The 14,702-nt window shown below is 46.7% G+C and overlaps 1 protein-coding gene across 7 annotated transcripts in view; it reads right to left on the bottom strand.

Annotated features, from left to right (window-relative positions):
* The window catches only part of FBXO47 (F-box protein 47), a 137,234-nt gene that overhangs the window by 102,953 nt on the left and 19,579 nt on the right, over window positions 1-14,702 (bottom strand). For all 7 annotated transcript variants that reach the window (XM_033918340.1, XM_033918341.1, XM_033918335.1 and 4 more), the window contains exon 4: window positions 2,847-2,923. In XM_033918340.1, coding sequence (XP_033774231.1) covers window positions 2,847-2,923 — 77 coding nt within the window. The remainder of the gene's footprint in view (window positions 1-2,846; window positions 2,924-14,702) is intronic.

Raw genomic sequence — 14,702 nt, forward strand, 5'->3', positions numbered from 1 at the left:
CCTTCTGGCCCAACTACCAAAGGTACGGGGAAGGGGGGTGGGGGGGTCGTGGGGGTCGCCAGGGGGGTCGCGGGTCGGCTGGGGGGGCAGTCGGAGGTTCTTGGGGGGGGCGGTCGTTGGGGGGAGGGTGGTTTGCGTCGAGGGCAGGAGGGCCTGGGATCCCTCCTGCCCGTAATGTAGTGCGGGGTGGGGTTAGGGGGTCGCCGTGGCCAGGAGGATTTGGGCTCCCTCCTGGCCCGATATTGTTGGGGAGTCGGCGGTCCTTCGGGGGGAGGGATGTATCGGACGTCGGGGGGGGGCATCAGGCTTTCAGGATGGGGACAGACCTTCAAGGGGGGACAGTGCACGGAAGTCAGGGGGGGTGAACGGAGAGTCGGGACAGCGCACGGAAAGTCAGGGCGGGCGAAAGGAGCGTCGGGCAGCATGCGCGGTATACCCGTGAGCGCGGTATACCAAAGTTTTTGTACAGATCATCGTGATTTCTGCGCGCTATACCCGTGTGCGCGTTTTACACGGGTGCGCGTTATATCCGCGAAAATACGGTACTGTTGGAAATTGAATAGGATAAAGACCTTCATAAACATTCCCACAGCTCGCCAGCTAGCCAGACGAACCTTTTCATCTCGCTAGTCGCTGTTCTTTTCATCTCCCCACCCTCAGTAAAAACACAAAATCATGCAGAAAAACCCATACTCTTCACGCAAATCCCGAACAATATAGACAGACAGGGTGGGCACTGTGCCGGTCTGGAGAGACTAAAAGAAAGAAAATTAGCAGGTAAGAACCTAATTTATCCTTCTTTCAGCGTCTCTTCAGACCGGCACAGCTCAGTGATAGGACATACCAAAGCAGTACCCATCATGGGTGCTCTCCAAACACCGTGTCCCAATGTGCCTGAACATCCACATGGTAGTGCCGCATAAAGGAATAAAGAGAAGATCAAACCACCGCTTTTCAGATATCAACCGGAGGCACCAGGGAAGACTCAGTTCAAGAGGCTGCCTGACCCCAAGTAGAATGAGCATTGAGAAATTCCGGAACAGATTTCTGCTGAAGGAGATACGTGGAAGCAACTGTCTCCTTGAACCAGTGCGCTATAGTAGCCTTGGAAGCACCATTCCCCTTAAGAGGACAAAAAGACAATCCGATTTCCAAAACTCCTGGGTCTGCTGAACATAAGAGCGAAGGACCCGACAGACATCTAATTTATGCAACTGCCTCTGATCCAAAGAGCCCGCCCAACTACCCAAGACTGTGAGGACCATGGACTTGTTGACATGAAAAGGCGAGACTACCTTCGACAGAAAAAAAGGAACTGGCTGCAGCATGACACGTTCCCTAGAAAACTCTAGGAAGGGAAGCCTACAAGAAAAAGCCTACAGCTCGAAAACGCGTCTCGCTGAAGTAATAGCAACCAGAAAGACGGCCTTAAGAGCAAGGTCTTTCAATGTGCAGGAGCCCAGAGGCTCAAAAGGAGGGTACACAAACATTGACAGTACCAGATTGAGATACCAGGCTGGAGCTAAAGGCTGCACCGGAGGCTGGAGCAACTTAGCTGCTGGCAAAAACAGAACTACATCCGGAGAGGAGGTCAAGCAGCAAACCTGGAAACGTAGATAAAGCCGTACCTGGAGGGAAGACCAGGGAAGGCCTCTGACCAGGCCATCCAGCAAGAACACCAAGATGTGACAATTGACATAAGCCACCGCAGTGGCATTGTCTGAGAGAACCCGAACTGACTTGCCCGTCAGCAAGGTCTGGAATGCTAGCCGCGCCAACTGGATGGCTCTGGTCTCCAGAACACTTATCGACCATGACTTCTCCTCCGGAGACCAGGAGCCCTGAGCCGAGCAACCGAGACATTGAGCTCCCCAACTGAGGAGACTGACGTCCGTGAGCAGCACAATCCACTGAGACTGATCCAGATTCACTCCTAGTACCAGAATGGAAGACTGAAGTCACCAACGGAGACTGCGATGAACTAACGCCCAAAGAGGAACAGGAGAGTCCAGGGAGTACATCTGAGGGGACCACCGCTGAAGAAGAGCATACTAAAGTGGCCACATGTGAGCTCTAGTCCATCGAACCACATCTAGGGAGGCTGCCATTGACCCCAAGACCTGGAGAAAATCCTGTATCCAGCAGAAGACAAATCTGCAACTGCAACATGCCCACTTGGGCCTCTGGGAGGAACACCTTCCCTAATCTTGTGGCGGAGAACCCCAAGTGCTGAGACGGAGTCAACTGGCTTTTGGACAGGTTGACCATCCATCCCAGTAACTGCAGAAACTCCACAACCCAAGCTGTAACTCGGGAGCTCTCCTGAAAAGACTTTATTCGATCAGTCAGTCGTCCAGATAGGGATGAACCAGAATGTCCTCCTTGCGCAAAGCCGCCACTACATCCTCCATAATCTTGGTGAATGTCCGCAGAGCCATAGCCAGACCGAAAGGAGGTGCACAAAACTGTTGGTGTTGTCCCAAGATCACAAAGCAAAGGAATCGCTCCAACTCCACCTGCTGGAGACTGAGAACAGACTGAGTGTACTGGGGAATGCACAACCCACTTGTACTACAGCCAAAAGTTTATGTCTCGGTCTCCAACTGCTGGTCATGGTGAGCTATTACCCATCAGTGAGCTGTGCCGGTCTGGAGAGATGCTGAAAGAATAGTGTTTTTAAGGTACGAGAGATATCAACTCAACCTATTCTCTTTTGATTTTTTCCTCTCTTCCTCCCAGTGAGGGAAAACATCTTATACTACAAGAAGTCTCACTCACAGCATCTATTGCTAACAATCAGAAAAGTCATGAAATTTTATGAAGCAATAAAATAAGCTTGCTCTTACCTCTGAAAGTATCTTGTGAATGTACCTGAGTCTTTCTTTAGTAGGCAGAAGCAGAGTACACCTCTTAAACAACAAACCTATAAAGCATAAGAAAATAAAAGATCTGTACACCTGAAGTCTGGATCTTGGTCACCATAAACTGTCTGCATTACCAGCAGCAGTGGCTACAGATTAATAAAACAAAGGAGCCAATATTCAAAACAGGAAGCTCTACTGCCCATCTAAATTTCTTCCTACCATCTAAGTGGAGATATTCAACAGCACTTAACCAGACAGTGCCGCTGAATATCCTCTCAGATTTCTCAATTAAAAAGTAGGCAGAGCAGGGGCAGTGCTTGGGGCAGCCTCAGGTTATGCAGGTGCTGGCAATATTCAGTGCCAGCACCCCCATACTTGAGCAGCCTAATTTAGGGCCTCTTTTATCAAACCCAGATGTTAACAGGGGAACTCTCCACTAATCCAATTCTACTGTTTTCCTACCCAAAAGTATAGTAGCAAATGAAAACAAACTGTAACTGCTCCATCTTTACATACAGTACTCATTTATTTAGTTTGTTATACTGCCTTTAGCTTGTTATACTGAATTTGAGCTACGGGTTCTGTACTGGTTTACAGATTCTAAAGGAAAGAAAATTAGCAGGTAAGACCTAATTTCTCCTTTTTTAGCAGACCAATCCTGACTCTTGGAAAGTACCAACATAAGAACATAAGAATTGCCCTCTCTGGATCAGACATTAGGTCCATCAAGTCCAGCGATCCGTACCCTGGCATAGTTTTGGTCCCCATATCACTCTAAGCTTCTCATAGGGAAATGTGCATCCAGCTTACCCATACCCGTATCACTCTATGCCACTCTTAAGAAGATGTGCATCTAGTTTACCCTTAAATCCTAGAACGGTGGATTCCTCAATTACTTCCTCTAGGAGAGCATTCCAGGTGTCCACCACTTGCTGCGTGAAACAGAACTTCCTCATATTTGTCCTAGACTTGTCCCCCCTCAGCTTCAGTCTGTGTCCTCTTGTCCGAGTCACATTGGACATTGTAAATAGCTGTTTTTCCTGCTCTATTTTGTCGATTCCTTTCAGTATTTTGAAAGTCTCGATCAGATCTCCTTGCAGTCTCCTCTTCCCAAGGGAGAACAACCCCAGTCTCCTAAGTCGTTCCTTGTAATCCAGGTTCTCCATACCTTTCACTAGCTTTGTTGCTCGTCACTGCACCCTCTCCAGCAGTTTTATATCCTTCTTTAGGTATGGAGACCAATGCTGGATGCAGTATTCCAAGTGTGGTCTGATCATGGCTCTGTAGAGTGGCATTATAACTTTCTCTGATCTACTCGTGATTCCCTTCTTTATCATGCCCAGCATTCTATTTGCTTTCTTCGCCGCCGCTGCGCATTGCGCCAACGGTTTCAGGGTACTATCTATCAGTACACCCAGGTCCTTTTCTTGTTCGGTCTTTCCCAGAGTTGCACCTGACATACTGTACTTGTGTTCCTTATTCTTTCTGCCTAAATGCATCACTTTGCATTTTTCCACATTAAACTTCATCTGCCATTTCTCTGCCCATTTCTCCAATCGACTCAAGTCGCTCTGGAGTTCCTCGCTGTCCTTCAGCGATCTGATTGCCTGGCATAGCTTTGTGTCATCTGCAAACTTGATGATCTCACTGGATGTTCCTTCTTCTAGGTCAGTGGTTCCCAACCCTGTCCTGGAGGAACACCAGGCCAATTGGGTTTTCAGGCTAGCCCTAATGAATATGCATGAAGCAAATTTGCATGCCTATCACTTCCATCAAATGCAAATCTCTCTCATGCATATTCATTAGGGCTAGCCTGAAAACCCGGTTAGCATGGTGTTCCTCCAGGACAGGGTTGGGAATCACTGTTCTAGGTCATTGATGAAAATATTAAATAAGATGGGCCCAAGTACCGAGCTCTGGAGTACACCGCTAGTCACTTTCTCCCATTTATGCCCACTCTCTTCTTTCTGTTCTCCAGCCATTTGCCTATCCATCTTAGTATATCTCCCTCTATTCCATGGCCTTGTAGTTTCCTGAGAAGTCTTACATGTGGAACCTTGTCGAACGCTTTCTGGAAGTCCAAGTATATAATATCCACCGGTTCTCCACCATCAATTTATATGTTCACTGTCTCAAAAAATTGAAGTAGGTTTGTCAAACATGATTTCCCTTTCCTGAATCCATGTTAACTGGCTCTCATCAGGTCATGTGTGCCTGACTATGCTATCTTTGATCAGCGCCTCAACCATCTTTCCAGGGACAGATGTGAGACTCACAGGTCTGTAGTTGCCTGGCACTCTTCTCGATCCTTTTTTAAATATCGGCGTGATGTTCACGATCTTCCAGTTGTCTGGTATCTGTCCTGTTCTAATTGACAGGTTGGCAAGTTTTTGCAATAGTTCTCCGATTTCAACTTTCAGTTCTTTTAAGACTCTCGGGTGAATTCCGTCCAGTCCAGGAGATCTATCATTTTTAAGTTTGTCGATCTGGTAGTAAATCTGGTCCAAGTCCACTTCTACTGTGGTGAGGCTGTCCTCTACGACCCCCTTGAACACTTTCACTGTTTCAGGTATTGTAGCGGTGTCCTCTTTTGTAAAGACTGTTGGTCGACTGTTGGCTTTCCCCTGTCCTTTAGTTTAAAGCTTTCTCGATGGCCCTCTTCATGTTGCCTGCCAATACTCTTGCTCCTTCTTTGTTGAGGTGCAGTCCGTCCTTTCTGTAGTACTTGCTTTTTCCCCAGAACACCGTCCAGTTGCGCACGAAGTCAAAGCCTTCCTCTTCGCACCATCGTCTCATCCAGGCATTGATCGCTTGCAGTTCCCCTTAGCTCCTTTACCTCCTCGTTTGGGCTGAACTTCACTAGAAGCTTCTCCTGTTCGCGGATTTCTTCTTCTTCAAAGGTGAGGAGTTCTTTTAGTTCCAGCACTGTCTCCTCTAGCAGCTGGACTTGCCTTTTCAAGCTATGCAGCTCCATGCAACAACTGCATGGTAGTGACATTCATGGGTGGGTTACTCCTAATCCTAAGGCAAACACCCATGCTCCAAATCCCACATTCTGATGAGTAGCAGTTTCTTACCTGTAACAGGTATTATCCAGGGACAGCAGGCAGATATTCTCACAGATGGGTGATGTCATCCATAGAGCCTGGTATGGATGGTCTAAAAGTACAGTATCACTAACTCTTCAAAAGTCTTGAGACAGCCTGTACAGTGCATGCACGAGTGCCTTCCCGCCTGACGTCGGCTTGCAGGACCATCAGTTCAGGTAAAAAAGCTAAGAGGCCAACTAGGGGAGATGGGAAGGTTGTGAGAATTTCTACTTGCTGTCCCTGAATAACACCTGTTACAGGTAACTGTGCTTTATCCCAGGACAAGCAGGCAGCATATTCTCACAAATGGGACTCCCTAGCTACTACAAACGGGATGGAGGGAAGTTGGCGACTACATAGAGAATAAGTTATTTTTTCTTTAGAACTGTTTGGCAAAACCAACTATCTCATCTGGAATTAGGCCCCAGACAAAAATGGGATGTGAAAACATGGTGTGGGAACTTAAGTCTGCTTCACAAATGTCCAGAATGGAAGAGAAAGCACAGTTACTTACCGTAACAGGTGTTATCCAGGGACAGCAGGCAGATATTCTCACATGTCGGTGATGTCACAGACGGAACCCCAGTACGGACACTTTAAAAGTGCATCGCCACTTTAAGACTTTCAGAAAGTTTATGATAACCCACACTGCGCATGCACGAGTGCCTTCCTGCCTAACATAGGCGTGTGGTCCCTCAGTTTAGTAAGCCAGCTAAGAAGCCAACCTGGGGAGGTGGGTGGATTGTGAGAATATCTGCCTGCTGTCCTTGAATAACACCTGTTACGGTAAGTAACTGTGCTTTATCCAAGGACAAGCAGGCAGCATATTCTCACATGTGGGTGACCTCCAAGCTAACCATAATGGGATGGTGGAAGTGTTGGCTTTTTAGGAAAACAAATTTTGTAATACTGACTGGCCAAAGTGCCCACCCCGTCTGTAGAAAGATTCAGACAGTAATGTGAGGTGAATGTGTGAACCGAGGACCAGGTGGCAGCTTTATAAATTTCCTAAATAGGGGTAGATCTAAGGAAAGCTACTGAAACTGCCATAGCTCTAACTTTATGGGCTATGACACAACTCTCCAGTTGCAGTCCAGCCTGAGCATAACAGAACGATATGCAGGAAGCCAACAAGTTGGAAATCATTCTCTTGGAAATAGGATGCTCCAACTTGTTAGGATCATAGGAGAAGAAAAGTTGAAGAGATGCTCTATGCTCTTGTTCTGTCGAGATAGTAGGCCAAAGCCAGCTTGCAATCCAGAGTATGAACAGCCGCTTCTCCAGAATGAGAGTGAGGCTTAAGGAAAAACACTGGAAGCACAATTGATTGATTGAGATGAAATTCCATGACCACTTTTGGCAGAAACTTTGGATGTGTGTGCAGGACTACTTTGTTATGGTGGAACACTGAAAGGTGAATCTGCCACTAATGCTTGAAGTTCACTGACTCTCCTTGCAGAAGTGAGAGAGATGAGAAAATCGACTTTCCAGGTAAGGTACTTGAGATGAGCCGTAGACATTGGTTCAAATGGAGGCTTCATTAACCTGGAAAGAACCAGATTGAGGTCCCAGACTACTGAAGGAGGTTTGAGAGGTGGTTTCACATTGAAAAGGCCTTTCATGAATCTGGAGACCAAAGGATGAGCAGTGAGAGGTTTACCCTCAACTGGCTGGTGAAAAGCAGTAATAGCGCAGAGATGGACTCTGATAGAAGTCAACTTGAGCCCAGAATCAGAAAATGGAGAAGATAATCCAGCATCAGTGAAACTGAAATGTATTGTGGATCATAGTGATGGAGAAAACACCAGGAGGAGAAACAAGTCCACTTCTGTAGATAACATTGTTGTGTGGCTGGTTTTCTGGAGGCTTCTAGAATAAGTCTCACTGGCTGAGAGAGGCGAAGCTCAGCTGCATTCAGCCCGAGAGATACCAAGCTATCAGGTCTAGAAACTGAAGGTTGGGATGTTGCAGTGTACCTTGACTTTGCATAAGAAAATATGGAAATATCAGCAGAGGAATGGGTTCCCTGGAACTGAGTTGAAGTAGAGGGAAGAACCAAGGCTGCCTGGGCAATTGAGGAGCTATGAGAATCATGGTGGCTGTCTCCTGCTGGACTTTGAAAAGAGTCTTGAGAATGAGAGGAATACGTGGAAATGCGTAGAGAAACTTACGTGTCCAATCCACTAGAAATGCATCCGCTTCCAGATGATGAGGAGAGTAAAGTCTGGGGCAGAATTGGGGCAGTTTGTTGTGGGGAGATGCAAACAAGTCCACTTGAGGAGTACCCCACTGAGCAAAGATGAGAAGGAGAAATGCAGAGTTGAGCGTCCATTCGTGAGGTTGAAGAATTCTGCTGAGCTTGTCCGCTAAGCAATTCTGCTCTCCCTAAATGTAGACTGCTCTCAGGCAGATATTGCGAGCGGTCGCTCACAACCAAATCTTTTGAGCATCCTGTTTATATAGTACATCGCTACTTGATTGTCCGTGCGAAGTAGGAGGACTTGATTGTTAATGAAGTGCTGAAAAGCTTTAAGGGCACAGTAAATTAACCTGAGTTCCAACAGACTGATGTGAAACTTCCGTTCTCTGTTGGACCAATGACCCTGGGTCTGTAGGCCATCTAGTTGCACCTCTCAGGTATATGTTGACGCATCCGTAGTCAAAATTTTTTGATGAGGAGACATGTGAAACAGGAGTCCTCTGGAGAGATTGGATGAAATCATCCACCACTGTAGCGATTGTCGAAGAGATGACATCACAGAAATACGTTGTGAGAGAGGATCTGTTGCTTGGGACCACTGAAAGGCTAGGGCCCATTGAGGTCTTCTAAGATGGAGCCTCACCAGAGGAGTTACATGGACTGTAGATGCCATATGGAACACCGTCTCAGCTAAATCAAAATCGATGGCTGAGGAGAATGACGGCAAAAAAACAATCATTTTTTTTTAGTTTTATTTTAAAACAGAAAAGAAAGAACGAATGTGACTAAAAAAGTAAAAAAACCTCACGAGAGTGGGAAGGCAAAAGCGACAACAGCCTTTGAACACGACTTCTTAGCTCCGCGGAAAACTAAGAACTGGGGGATTGCACGCCTACTTTGGGCAGGAAGGCATTCACACATGCGTGGTGCAGGCTATCGTGAACTTTCTGAAAGTCTTAAAGTGGCGATGCACTTTTAAAGTGTCTGTACCGGGGTTCCGTCAGTGACGTCACCCACATGTGAAAATATTATGCCTGCTAGTCCTGGGATAACTAGATGAATCAGGACCCCCATTCTGTGAAGATACACCACTACACTGGAGCCAGCCCGCAAGATCGAGAACCCAAAAGCGGCATCTTCCCAAGCTGCTACGTCCACTAAGTAGCTACTCTACAAATCTCTGCGGGAGAAACTGCCTGAGACTATGTCCATGAGGATGCAACACTCCTGGTCGAATATGCCTTAAGAGAAACCGGTGACTGCTTGTCACAGGTGATGCATGCTGACAAAATGGTCATGGCATGGATGTTATTTAAAAATATCGTCGTGGAAGCCCAGACCAGATGTATTCCACGTATCAGCAAAGGTGGAAAGAAGAGGAAACGAGAGCCAGCATGGTTAAAAGGTGAAGTGAAAGAGGCTATTAGAGCCAAAAAACATCCTTTAAAGAATGGAAAAAGGATCCGAATGGAGAAAATAATAAGAAACACATGTACTGGCAAGTTAGATGCAAAGCATTCATAAAAACAGCTAAGAAAGAATATGAAGAGAAACTTGCAAAAGAGGCAAAAACTCATAGCAATTTTTTAGGTACATCAAAAGCAGAAATCCGGTGAAGGAATCTGTGGGACCGTTGGATGACCAAGGAGCAAAAGGGGTACTCAGGGAGGATAAGGCCATAGAGGAAAAACTGAATGAATTCTTTGCTTCGGTCTTTACGGAAGAAGATGTAAGAGATTTACCTGAACTGGAAATGGTTTTCAAGGGTGATGATGCGGAGGAACTTAGATTCAAACAGTTTTTATTGATGCAAACATCATCAAATACAACATCAAAGCACATCAATAATGCATCAACTATTTATAATAATAAAATGCTACGCGCGCATGCGCACCGCATGTTCCCTGATCCGTCGTGATGTGGCGGCACGAGTGCGCATGCGCTAGATGGTGCGGAGTGAGGGGCCGGGACTTAGGGGAAGGAGAGCAGGCCCGGAATTTGGCTGGGCCCAGCCAGACAAGACCCCCCTTCCTCGCCGCACCCAGGCTCCGGCGGTCCCCGCCGGCAGAGGCAGAAAGACAGCGGTCGCTGGCTGTGTGGACGTGTTTCCTTAAATCCCGATCCTTTCCGTGTAAGGCAGATCGTCGTCGTCATCGCACCCTTCCCTACCGGCGCACCCGAACTCCTGTCCAACCCTCCCTTCACACGGTCTGGTCGCTATCCTTAGTCCCTTGCCGCCCTCCCTTCCTGCGGTCCCGACAAACCTCTCGCCTCTAGCAGCAGCCACAGCACTCTAAAGACGCTGCTTCACGGCCTTCTACTGCCCTGATTTGCTCTGCCGCGTCCCTGATGACATCATCAGACATGCAGCAGAGCAAATCAGGGTAGTAGAAGGCCACGAAGCAGCATCTTTAGAGTGCTGCGGCTGCTGCTAGAGGCGAGAGGTTTGTCAGGACCGCGGGAAGTGGGAGGCGGCAAGGGACTAAGGGACCCAGAGTGCAAGGAGGATAGTGATCGTCTGCTTCAGCAACATCTTCTGCAACAAAATCCGGCAAGCCAGCAATTTTTGTCTTCACAACCCACCACCTATCTATTCACACCATATTCACCCAGCTTCCACAGGTGATAGCTACCCCACTGCAACCTCTCCATGTCACTGTGCCTGTGTAGGCACAAATTCAAGTAGCTCCCCCACAGGAATCTACAGTACAAGAAAACCAGCAGATACAAATGCAGAGCTGTGATAGTTACTTTGCTGCAGATTCTGCTTCAGCAAAAGACCTAAGTAATGGCTATGAAGGAAGTAATGTAGTTGAATCTGATGGGGAAAGACCTCCCCGAGCTGAGTTTGCTGATGACACAATAAAAAGCTTGAATGAGAAGTTACGAACTTTACTGTACGGGATGCGGCAGAGGGAACTTTCCCAATGGGTGCAACTGGGTGGGCCTTGAGGCGGCTGTCGGCGGAGGGAACCTCTGATCAGGGGCAGAGCAAGGTAAGTGTATCATAGGGATAAGAAGGAGGAGGGGGGGAGAAAAAGGAAGGGAGGCCTACTGCTGGACAGGGGGAGCAGGAAAGAGGTGCTGATGGACAGGGGGGGGTGAAGAAAAAGGAAGAAGGCCAGACCGCGGGAAGAGAAGGGGGTGGGGTGGGGGGAAATGCTACTGCTGCTTCTGCACAGGGGGCAGGGAAAGACACAGAAAGACAGACAAAGAAAGGGGGCCAGGGAGAGAGAAAGACAGAGAGAGAGAGAGAGAGACAGACAGAAAGAAAGACAGACAGACATATATTCTAGCACCCATTAATGTAACGAGCTAAAAGACTAGTTATAATATAATATACATAATAAAGGACAAATTCCAATTTCAATAAACTCCCACTTTATCTATATGTGTTTGAATCTTTACCGTCCCTTCCCCACCCAATAGTACTCTCTACCCAATGATACTCTCTTCATTTAAGAAAGCTCGGTGAATCTGGAAGATGTACTGAGCCAAATCGACAAGTTAAAAAAAATTATAAATTGCCAGGACCGGATAGTATACATCCCAGGGTACTAAAAGAACTCAAACATGAAATTGCTGACCTGCTGTTAGTGATCTGTAACCTGTCGCTTAAATCGTCTGTAGTACTGGGCAAAATGGTAGAAACAATTATAAAAAATAAAATTATGAAACATGTAGATCAGGGATCTCAAAGTTCTTCCTTGAGGGCCGCAATCCAGTCGGGTTTTCAGGATTTCCCCAATGAATATGCATTGAAAGCAGTGCATGCACATAGATCTCATGCATATTCATTGGGGAAATCCTGAAAACCCGACTGGATTGCGGCCCTCAAGGAGGAAATTTGAGACCTCTGACGTAGACAAACATGATTTAATAAGACAGAGTCAGCATGGGTTCAACCGAGGGAGATCTTGCCTCACAAATTTGCTTGACTTCTTTGAAGGTGTGAATAAACATGTGGATAAAGGTGAGCCGGTTGATATAGTGTATCTAGATTTTCAGAAAGCTTTTGATAAAGTTCCTCATGAGAGGCTCCTGAGAAAATTAAAGAGTCATGGGATAGGTGGTAACGTTCAGTTGTGGATTAGGAATTAGTTATTGAATAGAAAACAGAGGGTAGGGTTAAATGGTCATTTTTCTCAATGGAGGAGAGTAAACAGTGGAGTGCCACAGGGATCTGTACTGGGACCGGTGCTATTTAACTTATTTATAAATGATCTGGAAATTGGAACAACGAGTGAGGTGATTAAATTTGCAGATGACACAAAACTGTTCAAAGTTGTTAAAACGCATACAGATTGTGAAAAATTGCAGGCGGACCTTAGGAAATTGGAAGACTGGGCGTCCAAGTGGCAGATTAAATTTAGGGCCTGTTTTACTAGCGGCTGCCGCACGGCAACAGCCCCGAAGCCCTTTAAATTTCTATGGGCTTTGGGGCCGTTACCGTGCAGCAGCCGCTAGCGCGGCTTTGTAAAACAGGCCCTTAATGTGCACAAATGCAAAGTGATGCACATTGGGAAGCATAACCTAAATCAGTTACTAGATGCTAGGGTCCACTTTGGGGGTTAGTGCACAAGAAAAGGATCTGGGTATCATTGTAGACAATACGATGAAACCTTCTGCTCAACATATGGCGGCGGCCAAAAAAGCAAACAGCATGCTGAGAATTATTTTAAAAAGGGATGGTTAACAAGACTAAGAATGTTATAATGCCCCTGTATCGCTCTATGTTGCAACCTCTTTTGGAATATTGCATTCAATTCTGGTCTCCTTATCTCAAGAAAGATATAGTGGTGCTAGAAAAGGTTCAAAGAAGAGCGACCAAGATGGTAAAGGGAATAGAACTGCTCTCGTATGAGGAAAGACTAAAACGGTTAGGGCTCTTCAGCTTGGAAAAGAGACGGCTGAAGGGAGATACGATTGAAGTCTACAAAATCCTGAGTGGGGTAGAATGGGTACAAGTAGATTGATTTTTCACTCCGTCAAAAATTACTGACTAGAGGACACTCGATGAAGTTACAGGGAAATACTTTTAAAACCAATAGGAGGAAATTTTTTTTCACTCAGAGAATAGTTAAGCTCTGGAATGCATTGTCAGAGGATGTGGTAAGAGCAGATAGCGTAGCTGGTTTTAAGAAAGGTTTGGCAAGTTCCTGGAGGAAAAGTCCATAGTCTGTTATTGAGAAAGATATGGGGGAAGCCACTGCTTGCCCTGTATTGGTAGCATGGAATATTGATACTCCTTGGGTTTTGGCTAGGTACTAGTGACCTGGATTGGCCACCGTGAAAATGGGCTACTGGGCTTGATGGACCATTGGTCCGACCAAGTAAGGCTATTCTTATGTTCTTATCTGGCTGTAGAGGCCTTGGATGCTGGCCTGCCTCATGTGGACTGGTTGGTTAGCACAAAGAGATGGTTTGAAAGATGAAATTCATTGGTCTTTTCCAGGTATTGAAGTTAAACCCTTCGCACATCCAGTTTCTGTAAAACCCTAGGGTTAAAAAGCAGGCAGACAAATCTCTTGGTTGTTGTGGAAATCTTCAGGCTGCCAGTTGGGACCGACCCTGACCAAGACCTCCACCCCACAAAACCTCAGAATGCGATGGGAGGGTGGGGGGCAGATACACAGCCGGCTCCCTGATACCCCAAGGGTTCTTACTCAGGGAGCCCACAGCCTGCTTTCAAGCCTCTGAAAAACTCAGAAGATGAGCTAACTTCCAGGGGAATGGACCCCGAGCCCTGAAGTGACACAGAGCAGGCTTGCCACTTGAGGGCTTGCCCTGCGAGCTGCAGTCCGGCTCTGTGGAACTTGCATCCTTTCCCAAGCAGAGAACCCCAAAATAAAGGGTCTCAGAGCACCAAAGTCTCAAAAACGAACAATAAGAAAAACTAAACAGAGCATATCAGAAACAGCTCTGCATAGTTCGCTTATAGAAGGAAAAACTGAAGGGGACATTCCACTCCACTGGGAATAAGGGAGGTATGGAGAGCTGTGAGTGACACACTTCTGCAAAGTTGGTTCGTGGCTGAAGATTGATCACCTAATTTATGGACTCCTGTGAAGATGTAACAAAATTATTGCTTTGGTTTCAAGCAGCGCTTTCCTCAGGATTCTCCACACACTAGTTACTCCACGTATCTACTACCATAGGACTTTTAGGGATCCCTGAAGAAGACTATCTTGTCGAAACACGGACCGTGTTAGGTCTACGCTTTCAGCGAACTAGGTCCTTTAGGTTTTTATGTGGATTACTTTATTTTTATGTGGATTACCGTATATACTCGAATATAAGTCAATCCGAATATAAGTCAAGACCCCCTTTCCCCCCATAGAGGAGGAAAAATGTTGACTCGAATACAAGTCAGGCGGCTTAATATTCAAGTACCCTGCCCTGTCAGGTTCTGCACCCAGCTCCCTTTCTGCCAGGCACTGTACCCAGCACCCTTTCCTTCCTCCCCTGTCAGGCATTGCACCCAGCCCCTTTCCTTCCTTCCCTCCCTCCCCTGTCAAACTCTGCACCCAGCATCCTTCCTTCCCGTCA

Source organism: Geotrypetes seraphini, chromosome 13 (assembly GCF_902459505.1).
Source record: "Geotrypetes seraphini chromosome 13, aGeoSer1.1, whole genome shotgun sequence".
Taxonomy (NCBI): Eukaryota; Metazoa; Chordata; class Amphibia; order Gymnophiona; family Dermophiidae; genus Geotrypetes; species Geotrypetes seraphini.